General features: G+C 41.3%; 2 protein-coding genes across 3 annotated transcripts; both read right to left on the bottom strand.

Annotated features, from left to right (window-relative positions):
- Positions 1-1,564: 1,564 nt before the first annotated feature.
- LOC124131970 lies at positions 1,565-6,316 on the bottom strand. Of its 2 annotated transcripts, XM_046495520.2 has the most exons (8): positions 6,278-6,316; positions 5,733-5,815; positions 4,742-4,780; positions 4,494-4,571; positions 4,035-4,097; positions 3,654-3,719; positions 2,877-2,915; positions 1,565-2,592 (listed from the first exon to the last, which is right to left on the bottom strand). In XM_046495520.2, the coding sequence occupies exons 2-8, from the start codon at positions 5,794-5,796 to the stop codon at positions 1,712-1,714; spliced, it is 1,230 nt and encodes a 409-aa protein (XP_046351476.2). In that variant the 5' UTR covers positions 5,797-5,815; positions 6,278-6,316; the 3' UTR covers positions 1,565-1,711. The 2 variants fall into 2 exon arrangements, with proteins under 2 accessions (XP_046351476.2, XP_046351477.2); XM_046495521.2 differs by lacking the exons at positions 4,035-4,097; positions 4,494-4,571; positions 4,742-4,780 and having other exon boundaries at positions 6,278-6,308.
- Positions 6,317-11,905: 5,589 nt separating this feature from the next.
- On the bottom strand, positions 11,906-16,706 carry LOC124131968 (pro-resilin-like). The gene is made up of 8 exons (XM_046495516.2): positions 16,678-16,706; positions 15,730-15,808; positions 15,146-15,184; positions 14,898-14,975; positions 14,314-14,376; positions 13,874-13,939; positions 13,576-13,614; positions 11,906-13,184 (listed from the first exon to the last, which is right to left on the bottom strand). Exons 2-8 carry the CDS (start codon positions 15,785-15,787, stop codon positions 12,064-12,066), a joined length of 1,464 nt encoding a protein of 487 aa, XP_046351472.2. The 5' UTR covers positions 15,788-15,808; positions 16,678-16,706; the 3' UTR covers positions 11,906-12,063.
- Between the last annotated feature and the right edge of the window lie 2,696 nt (positions 16,707-19,402).

Genomic DNA, 19,402 nt, shown 5'->3' with positions numbered 1-19,402 from the left:
AATCAAGGTGCTCACGTGATTTGACGCACTTAGCGATGTAAGAGCCGTTTTATCACAACATAGATCTTGATTGTCGATCAGATCGTCTTGACTGGGCGCCGCCATATTGCTTGAAGCAAATGCAAGTGATACGATAGGTGGAATCTGATTGGTCAATAGGAGAGGCATAGCAGTGACATAACTCGTAACAGCCACTGGTGGCGCTACGATCGAGACCAGAAATTCCAGCCTAGTTCGGCAAGGGTGGAAACTAGACTTTTAAAGTCAGTTAACTCTCTTACCTCGGGAAGATGGTAACTTATCGGCAGCTCCAAATTATTTGCGATCCTGGGCAGATCCTCACGCCGGCAGTAAGAATAATTGGGTCGGCAGCATAAGAGTTAATGTGCTTCATTCTCACAATGGATTACACCCATTCACATCACTGAAAGAGAGGTCACGGACGCTATCAATAATCTGAGTATGGGCAAGTCCGCAGGTGAAGATGGGATTCCCCCTGAATTCTTTGAACTACCATCAGATCTCTTTGCACTATACTTGAAGTTATTGTTCAATAAGATTTTAGACATGGGAGTGTTTCCAGAATGTTGGAATTTAAGTATGATTATTTCATTATATAAATCTGGGTCAGTTTGTGAACCAAGTAAACATAGAGGCATTTCACTACTAAATGTTTTGGAAAAATCTTCACGTCAATCATAGAAAAACGTTTGAGAATATGGATGGAAGTAAATGATTTACTGTCCGAGTCTCAAGCAGGGATCCGACCAAACTACTCTACTCTTGATAATTTGTTTGTTTTACAAGCCTCTTGTTCTAAATATTTGTGCCAAACCAGAGGTCGCTTTTATTGTGTATTTCTTGACTACAAAAAAGCTTTTGACCATGTTAATAGGAAATAAATGATGTATAAGGTTGTGTTGTAAGCCCGTTGTTGTTTATATTTTTCATAAATGAACTTGCCATAGATAGTTGCCAACAAGTGTAAACTGGCACGGCTCCCATGGCCGAAAGCTATGAACACACAATGCCATTTCGAAAGTGGTCAAATGTAACACATGTTATATTTGGGATAGCACTTTCTTTCAGAGGGGTACACAAGGTACATGATCTAGACTGGCAGTTGTCGGACTTTCATATCGTGGAAGCCTCGGTGGCTGATTGGGTTAGATCGCTGACTTCGTGTGCTGGCGATTACGTGCCTCACTCTGGCGGTGTGGTTTCGAATCCCGGGCGGGACTCAACCACAAAAAGTACGATAATCTGTACTTTACTAAGAAAGTGTTATCCCAAATATAACATTTGTTTCATTTGATCACTTTCAAATTGGCATTGTGTGTTCAATGTATGAAATGGTTTGCATGCCTTAAAGATAAAAGTGTCATATGCTTCAGTTCAGAGGCAGTAAATTGTTACAGGCATTAATGTTGACTTACGTGGCAGCAATTAAATAAAGCGCTCATAAAATCACAAATGTTTGCCTATGTGGATTCACTACGTCAGCTCGTGTAATTATTTTTTATCAACATCCCATGTGAAACACAACAATAATCAACTGTTACAAGTTAACATTTATTTGAAAGAGCTCACATATCTTGATGAAACACAGCATAGGCGCTCACAGCAAATACTCAAGTAACAACGTTATCAATAACAACAGTTCATCTACACGTATGAAGGACGTGCAATTGTCTTAACACCGACTCAACATCTACATGAAACTAGGAGCGGAGGCAGGGCCGGCTGTCCTAGTCGGGGCTCCAGACGCGGCCATATTGGAAGGATTGTTGCTGTCAAAGATCACAGAATTCTGACCATTGCTGTCGAGGAGGTAATCGCCAACGCCAAGATTGGAGCGAGAAGGCCCGAAGCCACCACCGAGGTCGGTAGAGTAGACATCGATTCCATTACTGAATATGTCTGAAGCGCCGTTGGTACCTTGATAGATGGGGCCGGAGCCGAGAGGATCTGGGTAGATTTGGGCGCCAGCAGGATCGTTGTATGGAGCCCCAGGGCCGTTGTACAGATCAGTGGGCTGACCGGCAGGACCGTTGTATGGAGCGCCAGGGCCGTTGTACAGATCCGCGGGCTGACCAGAAAAATCGTTGAACATATTTGCAGGCTGAAGAGCAGGATCGTTGTACATACTTCCTGCTGGCCCTTGCTGATTGCTTACAGCTGATGGAGGTTGGTACAGGGGCTGACCTCCGGCGGGTTGATCGAAGATTTCTTGATAGGGAAGGCCGACTTGATCTATGTGGTTAGGGATTCCTGTGTTGACACCGGGACCTGGCTGGTACACGTCTGCGGGAGCTGGGTAGGTGTCTACACCTTTTGTCAGCACAACAGCTGGGGCAGAGGGAATAATCTGTGGCGCATGTTTCGTTGCGACCTTGGTCACAGCCGCTGGTGTTTTGTGATGTCCCACCTGTGTAGCGATCTGTGCAACATTTTGGGGTCTCACCAGGCGTTGCCCCAGAAGACCACGTGCTCCGAGAAGACGATTTCTGGACGACAGGGCACCAAGGGTTCGGGCTCTGAGAGCGAGATTGAGACCGTAGTTGCGAGCCAGCAGTGGATGGAACAGTGCCGCTGTAAGAAGACAGGACAAATCTTCACTTCAACATTCAGAAAAGAGATACTATGACGTCGTTTCAAAGATCTTTAGTATGGCCTGGGCCCGTTTCCACAAAACAATCGCAGAGTTACGACTGTCGTAACTCCCATACTTATCATATATGACAGTCGTAGAGCTAAAATCGTTTCGTTTTAAGCGGGAGCAGATTACATATGCTTAAGATTAATATTAATATATTATCAGTCACATCGTGATTTAGGTGTATCAGGGTTAAAAATCAGAACAAGATGTATCTTACCTGAGTGGAATGGATGCAGGATGGATCTGCGCTTCCTTACTGAAAACAGTGCAAAACAATCACATTGAAGTACATATAGCAATTCACTCAACCCAATAATGCCCCTCCCCTTTCACAGAATGTGGTAAAAATTACAGTTCTTGCGCTTTGTGGAACCTACAGTTTAAGGACTAGATGATGACGCCTATGGGTAGAATGAGTTACGCCCCGCTTTGGTTTTGCTTTGATATTGCAGTAGCGGGAAATAAATACTTGCTTCCCGATGAAGACTAATATATATGTTCATTCATTTTATCAGAATCGGGTTGGTCGGGTAGCCTAGTGGGTAAAGCGTTCGCTCGTCACGCCGAAAACCCGTGTTCGATTCCCGACATGGGTACAATGTGTGAAGCCCATTTCTGGTGTCCCCCGCCGTGATATTGCTGGAATATTGCTGAAAGCGGCGTGAAACCATACTCACTCACTCATTATCAGAATCACGAAGCCTTGAGAAAGGTAATGCTTGTACACGAATGCCGTGGTGATTCCAGACAAGAAAAACTACCAGGCAATCTTTGCTGTTCTTCAGAGGAGACAAAAGTGATGAGGAAGTCAGGCTTGGCAACTTGGTTCATTGTGTGTCATCGCACCCTGACGACGTGAATCGCTGTTCATAATGCTGATCACTTGATTATCTGGCCCAAACTCGACTCTTTAGAGACGGCCATATCGTTGGGATATTGGTGAGCGTGACGTTAAACAACAAACAAACAAACTGTAGAGTCGTATTGAACTTACTTCCTAAGGTGCTGTAGCCGTGATGAGATGACAGTGCACGTGCACCCATTCTAGGGTGATCATATACTGAAATAAGGAAAATATAAACTATAAATAAAATCGACAAAAAGAATCATTTCCATTATTTTAAGATATCTCTTAATAAAGTTGTACGTTTCCGACTATAACACCAGCATGTGTTTGTGAATCTTTTTCATACGTATAGTTGTGATACAAAGTGTTCAGGAAAAGGGACGTCTTGAGAAGGCGCTAGGTTCTTATACAGAAGGCAGTTCAAATTTGATGTTCGTTAAATATCAAGTGATACCTGGCAATCATAATGCCATAATTATTGTTTCTGAAAATGAACAAATTGCTAAAAGTAAGAATAGATAATCTTACGATGGTCAACATTGTCAGTGACATATGTCCGCCTGTTTGCGCCACGTCCTTGAGTGATTACCACTGGAAAGGAGATCATTGGACATTAAATAAAGAGTAATGTATATTTGGGATATTTTACACCATAATGTAAATCGGATAACACACTTCAATGATTTACAATATAACTGGTATCATGCATAGCTTGACCAATGCACAACAAGTACTGTTTATTAAGCTAATGCTATTGTTTTATGCATTGATGATATACATTTATGTTGGTATCTTTTCTTAGAATGTTGTTTTACGCCGCTTTTAGATTTATTCCAGCAATATCACGACAGAGGACACCGTATTTATGTGTTTTCCGCATGTGTGAGACGACACAACGCTTTATTCACTTGACCACCTGCCGCCCCATCCTTCAACATCTATTCGATCAGCCTATTGAGGAAAAGGTTGAAGATGAGGATGACTCACAGTGATCTGGTTTGTCTGGTCTTTCGTATACACGAACAAGTCTATGACGTCCGTCCCTCCCAGGAATAAGACGATAATCTGAAACATTTGTTTGGTTGATGCTAACATGTGACATGTCAATACATTAAAACAAGATCAAAATCTTCTATTTTATAAATATGACTGACACGAAAAGACTGATTTAGTAGATTTAAAAGTTTAAATGTGTTTAAAACATTACATTAAAAACATATGAATACAATATTTACCTGGTGAGCCATAGTCGTAAATCGGTCGGATACGCAAACCTGAAAACGAAGACAGAATTCAGTTGAGCAGGACTGAAGTCTATATATGGAGCGACACCAGTCCAATATGGTTGTAGTACAAAACATTAATGCAGAATCTATACGTTAAACACAACAAATACGGACTTTGGCGTCATAAGTATTTCTTTCTGTAAACATTTTGGAAGTTCACGTTCACACACCTACATTTACTAATCAGTGCCAAGATGCACTTCGTGACACCGGGTGGCCGCTAAATGGGTGAGCACATCTTATCTGCATGGGTGTGTGAGAGTGAGTGAGTGGTATTTAACAGTATTTCAGCTATATCAGTTTCGATCAGATGTGGGATAAACGCACGAAATGATGCAGGCTTTAGACGGTTTCCACGTTGGAGAAGCCCCCGAGAATGGAATGGCGCTGACAGACCAGGAGACATAATCAGGTCGAATCTGGAATTCGTACACATGATACATGTCTGGCACCATAAAGGACTGCTCTGAGAAAGTGCGGCGCCTCAGACCACTGGGACCCCCGAGCCCCTTCACATCGTGAGTGAGATCACAGCACACATAGTTGACACAGGACAAGTTCTACTTCTAGGAAGAAGAACCCGATCAAGAAACTTGAAAATGAATTTCAAGGGTATCCTGCCACGGTTTTGTTTCAAATTGTTTGTTGTTTAACGCCGCACTCGGCAAAATTCCAGCTATGTGACAGCGGTCTGTAAAACATCGAGTGTGTAGCAGACAGTCTCGTGAATAACATCATGAGCATCGATCTACGCGATTGGGATACAATGGCATGCATCAACAAAGTCAGCGAGCCTGACTAACCGATCCCGTTAGTCGCCTTTTACTACAAGCATAGTCGCCTTTTAAAGCAAGCATGGGTTGCTGAAGACCTATTCTACCCCGGATCTTCACGGGTTCTTTCCGCGGTGACAGAAAGTATTGATGGGTGATATACTCACGTGCACCGTTGATTGCTAGGACCCCAACGATCACAAAGAAGGCCACAATAGTTAGTTTAGACATCTCTTCAAAGAGTTTCTATCTGAAAATGAATTTAAACGGCTGAAGGTCGTGGAAACATCCTGAAACAACACGACCGTCTCAATATGTCCATGCTGAGTATTTTAGTTGGTCTCAAGAACAAATTGTATTATGACTGGTCTGTAATGACATTATCAAAATCTGTGATACTGTTTGAAAGCAAAGAAACCAAAACTAGTATACAATACATTATTTTACAACTATAAGTCTCCAGCTTATAAAACCCAATTGTATTTAAATATCAGTGCTTGTGAAGCATCGATCTAGGCAAATGGAATACGATGACATGCATCAACAAACTCAGCGTGCCCGATCCTGTTAGTCGCCTCTCACGAACAGCAAGTGTTCAGTATTCACGTTGAATTGAAAACAAAAGTGCATTGACAATATTCAAGCTGGGAATTTGACCAATAATGTAACCATGCAAACCTGATGCACTGTGTTAGGACAAATACAAGCTTACCTGAGGCTGTGTTGTTGACTGTACCTTGAGAGCACAAGTGACGTTCATTTGACCACTGGTCACTTATATATTCTCTGGACGAGTCAAACCGACATCACATTGCGTCATTGGACAGAAGGTACTTTATGGTCGCCATCACGTGTGTAACATATGTCAGCGTAGATCTTGTATTGGAATGGTCTGGTTAGGTCCCCGGGCAATGCAATTGATATATGTGTTGCTCAAATTATGAATGACTTGTCTGTTCAAAACTCGAGTATTTATGTATGTGTGTCAGTGAACTACGTCAAGGCAGAGACCATTTCCGTATATGGTCCCTGGTCAAAGGTGTCAACACGACGAATGAAGGTTGCTCTGACAAACAAGTGCGCGTTTGTGTACACACGTCAAGTGCATCTACAGATCGTGACACGCGTGTACGTGTGTTTGTGTCAGATACACACCTCGGGTGTATCAACAGAGGTACAAGTGCGTGTATGTTTGTCTGTGAGAGGTGATACTGTAAATGTATCAACAGAGGAACAAGTGCGTGTATGTGTGTCTGTGAGAGGTGATACTGTAAGTTTATCACCAGAGGAACAAGTGCGTGTATGTGTGTCTGTGAGAGTTGATACTGTAAATGTATCAACAGAGGTACAAGTGCGTGTATGTGTGTCTGTGAGAGTTGATACTGTAAGTGTATCAACAGAGGTACAAGTGCGTGTATGTGTGTCTGTGAGAGGTGATACTGTAAGTGTATCAACAGAGGTACAAGTGCGTGTATGTGTGTCTGTGAGAGGTGATGCTGTAAGTGTATCAACAGAGGCAGTTGTGCAGGACGTGTTTGTGTGCGTGTGTTAGACGTTCATTCTTCAAGTGTTCAACAGAGACGTTGTTGGCAAACACTTACATGCGTATGAGGTTATCAGATGCCTTGTGTATCAACGGAGGAACATGTGTATGTGAGTGAAAGATGTATACTTCAAGTGTATATAAAGGCAACGATGGCAAACATGCACATGTGTGTCTGTGTGTGTGTGTGAGAGAGAGAGAGAGAGAGAGAGAGAGACAAAGCGAGAGAAAGAGTGAATGAGAGAGCGCGAGAGATACCTTGTGCATCAATAGACGTACATGTGTGAAGGACATTTTTCAAGTGTACCAACAGAGGTAAGTTATGTGTGTTTGTGGAAGAGGTACATACTTGTGTGCGAGTGTGTTTAGACTAAAACATATTTTATTCTCATGAAAAGGATTGGGCACACGTTATAACAACTAGGAACGCCCAATTGCATCAATTCATTTCCATCTGATATAAAAAATCACATTAAATGACTGTGGTACTAGTTCTTTGAGATATGAAGGTGTCAAATTGTTAATTTATATTTTATAAAATAAACACAATTTACGTTTTCTCCTACGCTCTGATAAGGGTTCCCAGGAAGTTTCGAAATCCAATTTGTTGATAGAAGTAGGGCTTGTTAAATCAGTTACGATTCTTGCTGCTTCTAGTTGGAGTTTTTCTAATGTATCACTCTGCTCTTTGGTATAACCGTCCCAAACTTCATATGCATAAAAAGAAATTATTCAAAATGTGGTCTAACAAAAATTCCATAAATATTGTTCAGCAAACTACGACATAGCATAAACTGAAGCTTTCTCATTAAATGAATCATCTTTGATGTAGTTTTAGTTTTAATACATATCAACAGAGGTACATGTGTTGGTAACTTTATTGTTTAACCAAGCAATCAGGCAAGAAATCTTGTCGTGATCATTGATTCAATATTCAGTTTGAAAAAACATGTGAAAAGCATCTGCAAAAGTGCTGACCATAATATGAGGAACATGAGATGAACAAATACTCTATCAAACAGCTTCGTCCATGCATGTGTCACCTCAAGGTGTGACTATTGTATCAGTCAGTGTGCATGTGTCACCTCAAGGTGAGACTACTGAACAGTCTCCATGCATGTGTCACTTCAAGCTGAGACTACTGTATCAGTCTGTGTGCATGTGTCACCTCAAGGTGAGACTATTGAACAGTCTCCATGCATGTGTCACCTCAAGGTGAGACTATTGTATCAGTCTGTGTGCATGTGTCACCTCAAAGTGAGACTAATGAACAGTCTCCATGCATGTGTCACCTCAAGGTGAGACTATCGAAGCAGTCCCCATGCATGTGTCACTTCAAGGTGAGACTATTGTATCAGTCTGTGTGCATGTGTCACTTCAAGGTGAGACTAATGAACAGTCTCCATGCATGTGTCACTTCAAGGTGAGACTATCGAAGCAGTCCCCATGCATGTGTCACTTCAAGGTGAGACTACGGCAACATTCTCCATACATGTGTCACTTCAAGGTGAGACTATCGCAACAGTCTCCGTACATGTGTCACTTCAAGGTAAGACTATTGCAGCATTCTCCATGCTCAGTTTCACGTCAAGGTGAGACTATTGTATCAGTCGGTGTGCGTGTGTCACTTCAAGATGCAGAGAGAGAAAGAGGGAGAGAGAGAGTGTGTGTGTGTGTGTGTCTGAGAGAGAAAGGTACATACTTCAAGTGTTTCAACAGAGGTACATGATTTGTATCTGTGTATCTGTGTGTGTGTGTGTGTGTGTGTGTGTGTGTGTGTGTGTTTGTGTGTGTGTGTGTATGTGTGTGTGTGTGTGTGTGTGTGTGTGTGTGTGTGTGTGTGTGTGTGTGTGTGTGTGTGTGTGTGTGTGTGTGTGTGTGTGTGTGTGTGTGTGTGTGTGTGTGTGTGTGTGTGTGTGTGGAGGGAGGGAAAGGTGACATAGTCTTAGTTTATCGAGAGATGCCTGGATCATAAACATTTACATGTGTGCGTGTCAGGTACTTCACGTGTATCACCACATGTATTGATTTTCAGATGTATGTGTATGTGCGTATGTATGCACCAGGTACTTACATCATAAATAGAGTCAGTGCTAGCGAACACCTACATGTTTGTGTGTTCATGGTACATATATCAATTATAAACAGAGGCAGTGGTGTCAAACACGTGAGTGTCTATCTGTCTGTCTGTGTATCTGTCTGTTTGTGTCAGGTACATCCTATCACATCTATCACATGGACATATGTTTGTGTGTCAGTTGCCCCCTTTACACATCGTCAACCAAACAACCCCCGAAGAACGGAGGGTCGGTGTTTCGATCCCCCGACCATGTCCTACCAACACATGTACAGAGATACTCGTTGTTCTAACCAACACTAGCCCAGCAGCAAAGATTACTGGTCCTCATTCAAACGTACACATTCTTAAAAATGAATACAATTACAGGATTTAATTATTAACTTCAACTTTGTAGTTATATCATCCAACAACCAGCTCCCCATCAACTACATGCCAGAACATGGCAGTGTCGGAGTTAAATGTTCCTGTCGAGTTTTCTTAAATTCAACTGCTTGCCCGTGACCATTTCAAATGCCATACAGAAATATATTGTCACGTGTCTTCCAGCCTGTAACAAAATGTGCTGTTGGTGTATTTTTAAAATGAGGAAGATACTTTTATAGAAGAATGAGATTCGTAACAAGAATGATTAATGGTGCAATATACCTATGAACTGTCCGAGATTAACCAATAAACCGTAATTCATTTATCATATAATGATTATTAAACTCATTTCATGGTCGTATCGTTTGTGCCTCTCGCTTTCGTAAGCGATATTAGTATCTGGTTTTTGTAACTTATCATCTTCCCGTGGCAAGAGAGTTGACTGACTATGAAAGTCCAGTTTCCACCCTTGCCGAACTAGACTGGTATTATGCAGTTAGATTTGGGCTGGACTAACGAGTCTATGCATAGTCCTCTTACAATCGCGCACCAAAATCGAAATCCGGTTCGTAAACTGTTATGCAGAGTTCGAGTCGATTGCAAGATTTGCACAGCATGTGCACCGCCAACTCGCTGTCAACAGATATTTTCCAAATCTTTTCAAGTTTTAAATCAAGGTGCTCACGTGATTTGATGCACTTAGCGATGTAAGAGCCGTTTTATCACAACATAGATCTTGATTGTCGATCAGATCGTCTTGACTGGGCGCCGCCATATTGTTTGAAGCAAATGCAAGTGATACGATAGGTGGAATCTGATTGGTCAATAGGAGAGGCATAGCAGGGACATAACTCGTAACAGCCACTGGTGGCGCTACGATCGAGACCAGAAATTCCAGCCTAGTTCGGCAAGGGTGGAAACTAGACTTTTAAAGTCAGTTAACTCTCTTACCTCGGGAAGATGGTAACTTATCGGCAGCTCCAAATTATTTGCGATCCTGGGCAGATCCTCACGCCGGCAGTAAGAATAATTGGGTCGGCAGCATAAGAGTTAATGTGCTTCATTCTCACAATGGATTACACCCATTCACATCACTGAAAGAGAGGTCACGGACGCTATCAATAATCTGAGTATGGGCAAGTCCGCAGGTGAAGATGGGATTCCCCCTGAATTCTTTAAACTACCATCAGATCTCTTTGCACCATACTTGAAGTTATTGTTCAATAAGATTTTAGACATGGGAGTGTTTCCAGAATGTTGGAATTTAAGTATGATTATTTCATTATATAAATCTGGGTCAGTTTGTGAACCAAGTAAACATAGAGGCATTTCACTTCTAAATGTTATTGGAAAAATCTTCACGTCAATCATAGAAAAACGTTTGAGAATATGGATGGAAGTAAATGATTTACTGTCCGAGTCTCAAGCAGGGATCCGACCAAACTACTCTACTCTTGATAATTTGTTTGTTTTACAAGCCTCTTGTTCTAAATATTTGTGCCAAACCAGAGGTCGCTTTTATTGTGTATTTCTTGACTATAAAAAAGCTTTTGACCATGTTAATAGGAAATAAATGATGTATTTATTTTTTACTAAAGGGTGTCATGGTAAATTGTCTGTACTTTTAAAAAACATGTGTGAATCAGCCAGCGCATGTATACAGGTCAATAATGAACGTACTGACTGCTTTGTAACATCCTCCGGTGTACGACAAGGTTGTGTTGTAAGCCCGTTGTTGTTTATATTTTTCATAAATGAACTTGCCATAGATAGTTGCCAACAAGTGTAAATTGGCACGGCTCCCATGGCCGAAAGCTATGAACACACAATGCCATTTCGAAAGTGGTCAAATGTAACACATGTTATATTTGGGATAGCACTTTCTTTCAGAGGGGTACACAAGGTACATGATCTAGACTGCCAGTTGTCGGACTTTCATATCGTGGAAGCCTCGGTGGCTGATTGGGTTAGGATGCTGACTTCGTGTGCTGGCGATTACGTGCCTCACTCTGGCGGTGTGGTTTCGAATCCCGGGCGGGACTCAACCACAAAAAGTACGATAATCTGTACTTTACTTAGAAAGTGTTATCCCAAATATAACATTTGTTTCCTTTGATCACTTTCAAATTGGCATGGTGTGTTCAATGTATGAAATGGTTTGCATGCCTTAAAGATTAAAGTGTCATATGTTTCGGTTCAGTGGCAGTAATTTGATACAGGCATTAATGTTGACTTACGTGGCAGCACTTTAATGAAGCGCTCATAAAATCACAAATGTTTGCCCATGGGGATTCACTATGTCAGCTCGTGTAATTATTTTTTATCAACATCCCATGTGAAGCACAACAATAATCAACTGTTACAAGTTAACATTTATTTCAAAGAGCTCACATATCTAGATGAAACACAGCATGAGCGCTCACAGCAAATACTCAAGTAACAACGTTATCAATAACAACAGTTCATCTACACGTATGAAGGACGTGCAATTATCTTAACACCGACTCAACATCTACATGAGACTAGGAGCGGAGGCGGGGCCGGCTGTCCCAGTCGGGGCTCCAGACGCGGCCATATTGGAAGGATTGTTGCTGTCAAAGATCACAGAATTCTGACCATTGCTGTCGAGGAGGTAATCACCAAGGCCAAGATTGGAGCGAGAAGGCCCGAAGCCACCACCGAGGTCGGTAGAGTAGACATCGATTCCATTACGGAATATGTCTGAAGCGCCGTTGGTACCTTGATAGATGGGGCCGGAGCCGAGAGGATCTAGGTAGGTTTGGGCGTCAGCAGGATCGTTGTATGGAGCGCCAGGGCCGTTGTACAGATCAGTGGGCTGACCAGCAGGACCGTTGTACAGATCCGCGGGCTGACCAGCAGGGCCGTTGTACAGATCCGCGGGCTGACCAGCAGGACCGTTGTATGGAGCGCCAGGGCCGTTGTACAGATCCGCGGGCTGACCAGCAGGCCCGTTGTACAGATCAGCGGGCTGACCAGCAGGACCGTTGTATGGAGCGCCAGGGCCGTTGTACAGATCAGCGGGCTGACCAGCAGGACCGTTGTACAGATCCGCGGGCTGACCAGCAGGGCCGTTGTACAGATCCGCGGGCTGACCAGCAGGGCCGTTGTATGGAGCGCCAGGGCCGTTGTACAGATCCGCGGGTTGACCAGCAGGTCCGTTGTACAGATCCGCGGGCTGACCAGCAGGGCCGTTGTATGGAGCGCCAGATTGGTACAGGGGCTGACCTCCGGCGGGTTGATCGAAGATTTCTTGATAGGGAAGGCCGACTTGATCTATGTGGTTAGGGATTCCTGTGTTGACACCGGGACCTGGCTGGTATACGTCTGCGGGAGCTGGGTAGGTGTCTACACCTTTTGTCAGCACAACAGCTGGGGCAGAGGGAATAATCTGTGGCGCATGTTTCGTTGCGACCTTGGTCACAGCCGCTGGTGTTTTGTGATGTCCCACCTGTGTAGCGATCTGTGCAACATTTTGGGGTCTCACCAGGCGTTGCCCCAGAAGACCACGTGCTCCGAGAAGACGATTTCTGTACGACAGGGCACCAAGGGTTCGGGCTCTGAGAGCGAGATTGAGACCGTAGTTGCGAGCCAGCAGTGGATGGATCAGTGCTGCTGTAAGAATGAGGCATACAGATATTTAGTTCAACATTACTAGTAGCACAATTTCACCCCCTTAACACGTTTAGAGTCCAACCCATTGATATTCTGGAAGGTGTGTATGTGTGTGTGAAGGAGTCTGGTATTAATCGAAAAATGTCCCCGAAAATTCTTTAAAAAAATATTTAGGCTTCTGTCTGCTACAAAACATTACGTTGCAAGGTGAACAATCAGCCATATTGTTTAAAAAATAATATATCTGTTTTTGCAGCTGTAGCTGGAACGATATCTAATGTCGATGCACAATGCCAAAGGGGGACTAGATTATAAATGTCCACCATTATTAGTATCATATTCAAAGACACATTGTGATTTAGGTGTATCAGAAGTCATAGTCTTGTCTTACCTGGGTGGAATGGATGCAGGATGGATCTACGCTTCCTTTCTGTAAAACAGAGCAAAACAATCATTTTGACAGAATGTATTAGAAAGTACAGTTCTGTGATTGATAGAACCTACAGTCTGAGGACAAGATCTTAAGGCAATGAATTAAATATTACTCTGCCCCGCACTGTTATTATGCAGAGATGCCTAATACCAATCAGTGGATTGTCTGGTCCATACTAGAGTCTTTAGCGGTTGCCGTCATATTATTGGAATATTGCTGAGCGCGGCGTTAAACTGTAGAGACATATTGGACTTACTTCCTAAGGTGCTGTAGGCGTGATGAGATGACAATGCATGTGCACCCATCATAGGGTGATCATATACTGAAATAAGGAGAACATTCATGACAAGTGAATTATAAATAACCATTTATAAGAAACATAAACCATTTACATAATCACAAGAACTATCCACAAAAACAGAAACTATTGAAAGATTATGGGAATATCATACGCAAGTTTTTATTAATTACTTTCAAATAGTAATGATACCAGGGTTTTTCAAAATTGAACGTCTTTAGTAAGCGTTATTCAGATAACTTTTATCAAACTGGAATCAGGTAGTTCACAATACATTAATATCTGTTTATGTTTTCTGTCTACTTCAATCATGTAAATCCTGGTAATCACAATGATATCGTGATTGTTTCTGAACTGAAAATTAACAAATTACTGTAAGTAAGTACAGATAATCTTACGATGATCCACGTTGTCGCTGACGAAGGTCCGCCTGTTTGATCCACGACCTTGAGTGATTACCACTGGAAGGTGATCAAACATTGAATATTAAATAAAGAATATTGTGTATTCTACATATTTTACAACATAATAAAGTTGAATAGAGTTGAATAAAGTTACTTTTATATGAAACGCATTTGGCTTCAGTTTTGTTTCATATAATTGCTATTGCAAATGCATTGACCAATGTACAACAATTAATGTATATAACATAAACGGCTTATGTATATTAATATGGTATCACATTTATATATTCCCAGAAGTAAATGATGGTTCATCTGAAATGTATACCATTATTCTTGTCTTACGAACGTGATCACGTTTCCATTGTTTGTTAATTCTGAACCTGATCTATAAGTATTGGAAATGCTCTTACTACGACATCTAGTTAGTGAGCATATCATAGCCTGGGACATTTTCCCAATATTGGGAATCGAACCCGGGCCATCTGTGTACGAAGCCTATTAGACCAGCTCCCGCCCCATACTTCAAAATCTATTCAATCAGCCTATTGAGGAAAGGGTTGAAGACGAGGATGACTCACAGTGATCTGGTTTGTCTGGTCTTTCGTATACACGAACAAGTCTATGACGTCCGTCCCTCCCAGGAATAAGACGATAATCTGAAACATTTGTTTGGTTGATGCTAACATGTGACATGTCAAAACATTAAAGCAAGTTCAAAAACTTCTATTTCATAAATATGACTGACACGAAAAGACTGATTTAGTAGATTTAACAGGTTAAACGTGTTTTAAACATTACATTAAAAACATATGAATACAATATTTACCTGGTGAGCCATAGTCGTAAATCGGTCGGAAACGCAAACCTGAAAACGAAGACAGAATTCACTTGAGCAGGAGCTGAAGTCTATATATGGAGCGAGGAGCGACACCAGTGGAAGTGGAAATGAACTCGCAATATGATTGTAATACAAACAATAATGAAGACGATGCTGAATCTATACGTTAAACAGAATAAATACGGACTGGGGAGTCATTAGTATTTCTTTCTGTAAACATTTGCGAATGAGCACGTTCACAAATCTACGTTCACGTATCAGTGTAAAATTTTGAGTGAGTGATTCGGTCTGCCGCTTTGAATATCTTTTTTAGTTATCACGGCGTGTCAGTTTGATATGGGAGGAAATCCCAAAGTGATGCGGATGGGGATGTTCCACTTTGATGGAACCACGGTTATGTAGGTCCGTTGTGAAACCAACGAGTATGGTGCTGACAAACCTAGTAATATAATCGGATCGAATCTGTAATTGGTACCCATGATCATTAGCATTGCCAAACTGTGACAAGTAATAAAGCTGTCTGGAGTATCCTTTTGCAGTGACAGAAAATTAGTGATAGAAGTTGTACTCACTGTTGATTGCTAAAATCCCAACGATCACCAAGAAGGCCACAATAGTTAGCTTAGACATATTTCCAAAGAGTTTTATTATCTGAAAATACAAGGAAAGGTCATGGAATATGTACAATGGGTAACAATGGGTACAATGATTTTCAATGGGTCTCGGGAACAAATAGCATTAGTTACGTTGCATCATGATATTATCAAATACCAGAAACCATTGATACTGTTTGAAAGCAAAGAAAACAAAAATTGATAACATCAAACAAACTGTATTACTTTAGAAACGACTATAAGTGTCAAGCTGAAATATCAGTATTCGTGTGACCCGTGAAGATCCGGAATACAATAGGTCTTCAGCGATCCATGCTTGTCACAAGAGGCTACTTACGGGATCGGGTGGTCAGGCTCGCTGACGTGGTTGATGCATGTCATTTTATCCCAAATGCGAACATCGATGCTCATGACATCGATCCCTGGATTGTCTGGTCCAGACTCGATTATTTACATACCGCCGTCATGTAGCTGGAATATTGTTGAGTACGGCGTTAAACAACAAACAAACAGTACTCGTGTAGATTTAGTACTCGTTAGTTTGTTGTTTAACGCCACAACATCTTAGCTATGTGAAATGTATATCCAGTGATCGATATCATGAGCATAGATGTACGCTTTTGGGATAAAATGACATGGATCAACCACGTCAGCGAGCCTGACCACCCGATCCCGTAAGTAGCCTCTTGTGACATGAAGAGGATCGATCTAGGCAATTGGGATACGATGACATCAACATCAAACAAGTCAGCGAACTTGACCACCGTTAGTCGCCTCTTGCGCCAAGCAGAGTTCAGTACACCAATAGAAACCAAGATATGTATTGACAAGATTCAAGCTGTGAATTGAACCAGTACTGTTACCATGTAAAGCTGCTGCAATGTCTGAGGGCAACTACCAGCTTACCTGATGCTGTGTTGTTGACTGTACCTTTGAGAGGACAAGTGACGTTCATTTGACCACTGGTCACTTATATATTCCCTGGGACGAGTCATACTGACCTCACATTGCGTCATCACAGTAGGTACTTAACGCGTGTCCAACATATGTCACCATAGAGCTGGTATTGTTATGATCAGGCCCGGTCCCCGGGCAATACATTTGATATATGGGTTAATTCTAAACAAATGGTTCACTGACAATTAAGCTAAATACTTTGTTCATTGTAGTCTCTGTTGACGTGACTAGATTTAGGACGGCCAGCGTCACAGTGACGTTTGTCTGGAACATACATCCGTGTGTTGCAATTTAATAACATTCGTGTGTCAAATTATTATTACCGTTACGCGATATTTTATCTTTCAAAACTCAGATAATACCTTAAATTAATGTACACAGCATTTATTAGTATTAGTAAGTAAACCTTGCAGATATTACTTACATTGGTGATGTATGAGTAACACTGACAGTAGGTTCTCATTGTTAAAATAATTTATGATTTTGATATTTGACGAACTATATTGTTCATAAACTGAAGTGTAACGGTGTGTAAGCAACTGTGCCTGTGTGACAGTGGTAGACACTTCATTTGTTTTTATTATATTTCCGAAACGACAAATGTCTGTGGCATTATTGCCTTTACCTCAAGCAACATCCGCTCAACAGATCATCAGCTCGTGCCGTCTATTGTTTAGTCAGAGATTCAACCTTACAAGAATGTGCGCTCTCTCCTGCTTCAACAAACCCAATCAAGACCCACCTGTTCAAAAAACACTCTGCCTGACTATAAGCTTCATTGCAGCGCACAGAGCACTTATGCACAGTGAATGCTGCGCTATACAAATGCATATATTATTATTATTATTATTATTATTATTTATTTATTTATTTTATTATTATTATTATTATTATTATTATTATTATTATTATTATCCTCGTTTAACCCTTAAGACAGGGCATGCATTGTGATCTCTGTTTTAGATTTATATCAAGCTTCAGGTAAATCAATGATTTTTTAGCGTTCAATAAAGGTCAAATAACGAATACCATTCCGCTGACTTACCCACCTAAACGAGAAATATAAGAGACCAGTAACACCGCCTCATCTGTTTCATATTTAGATCTATATATTAAGCTTCAGAATGACAAAAACATATCCATAAAACTGAATGACAAGAGTGATGGCTTCCCCTAGATGTCGGTCAGTATTCCAGCAGCTCCAGCCTTTCGTGTCTACATGCATGGGCGGATACAGTTTTTTTTAAAGGGGGGTGCACAACTAAGATCTATTCATTGTCTTTGGTGGTAATGCAGAAATAAAGGGGGGTGCGCACAAAAGTTTCAAGAGTGTTACACGACGCTTGATTAAAAGTTGTTAATTATAATGATTATTATGATTTGTTTGTTTGTTGGTTTGTTTTTTTTTTTGTTTAACGCCGCACTCAGCAATATTCAAGTTATTTGACAGCGGCCTGGAACTAATCGAGTCTGGTTAATTCAGTGATTGACACCATGAGCATCGATCCACGCAATTGGGATACGATGACATGCATCAACCAAGTCAGCGAGCCTGACCACCCAATCCCGTTAGTCGCCTCTTACAACTACGTTCTTCATATCTATGCATGTCTTTTGATATTAAGTTGTCAATGTACATATCGCATGCTCTGAAGCTGAGAAGTAAATATATATAAATGTATATACACCCATTACTATATGTACTATTGGCCTGTGGTCTCTCAGTATTATGAATAAACACATACGGAATTTATCTTTTTATATATATTTAAGTTTGTAAAATTAACATGATGCAATCATCTTCTTCAGCGAGTGGCGTTATCATGTTGAAAATTACTCTCATTATAGATTGCAGAGTGCAGTTAACACAGACGCTTAAGTACAAACATTAACGATCACAAATGACAACAACGTTAGTTATCCAAATCACGAATAATGTTCTACCTATTTGCCTAGGGGGACCATTACGGATGGTGGAAGTGGGGCTAAATATGACATTTGTGGTACGGATATGTTAACACAGATATAGCACGGCACTAATGAGAGTACATAAAGTCATTCCGATGAAAACATCAATGCCTATTGGAAATGATTATAATTAGAAACAGTTCGTACAAAGTAACTGAGTGAGTGAGTATGGTTTTACACCGCTTTTAGCAATACTCAAGCAATATCACGGCGGGGGACACCAGAAATGGGCTTCACACATTGTACCCATGTCGGGAATCGAACCCGGGTCTTCGGCGTGACGAGTGAACGCTTTAACCACTAGGCTACCCGACCGCCCCTCATACAAAGTAGAAGTGAACGTTGACTATTCTATTTTTATTCATTTTTTTATTCGTATCATTCCTAATATTCGGGAGGGGGTGTGTGGTGGGGTGGGCTGGGGGGTTGGGGTGTGAAGATGCCCCGATACATATTTTAACCATGTTTTTGAGAGATATGTCAACCATGTTGGTGAACTTAGTGCATGAAGTTGAATCATGTCGAAATCAGAGACGATATTGGTACGGTCTCTGGGGAATATTTCATGTTTGTTCATAAATATTGTTATGTCTCCAATGTTGATAGCGAAATAATCACGTAAAACATCTCACATAAACAACACCTATTATTTTTGTTTTTAAGGTGTTTAGAATTTTTTGACATTGCGGAGACTGAATGTTTAAGA

The sequence above is a fragment of the Haliotis rufescens genome, unplaced genomic scaffold, assembly GCF_023055435.1.
Source record: "Haliotis rufescens isolate VD_foot unplaced genomic scaffold, xgHalRufe1.0.p SCAF_15, whole genome shotgun sequence".
Lineage (NCBI taxonomy): Eukaryota > Metazoa > Mollusca > Gastropoda > Lepetellida > Haliotidae > Haliotis > Haliotis rufescens.
This window is presented reverse-complemented; position numbering and strand designations above follow the sequence as displayed.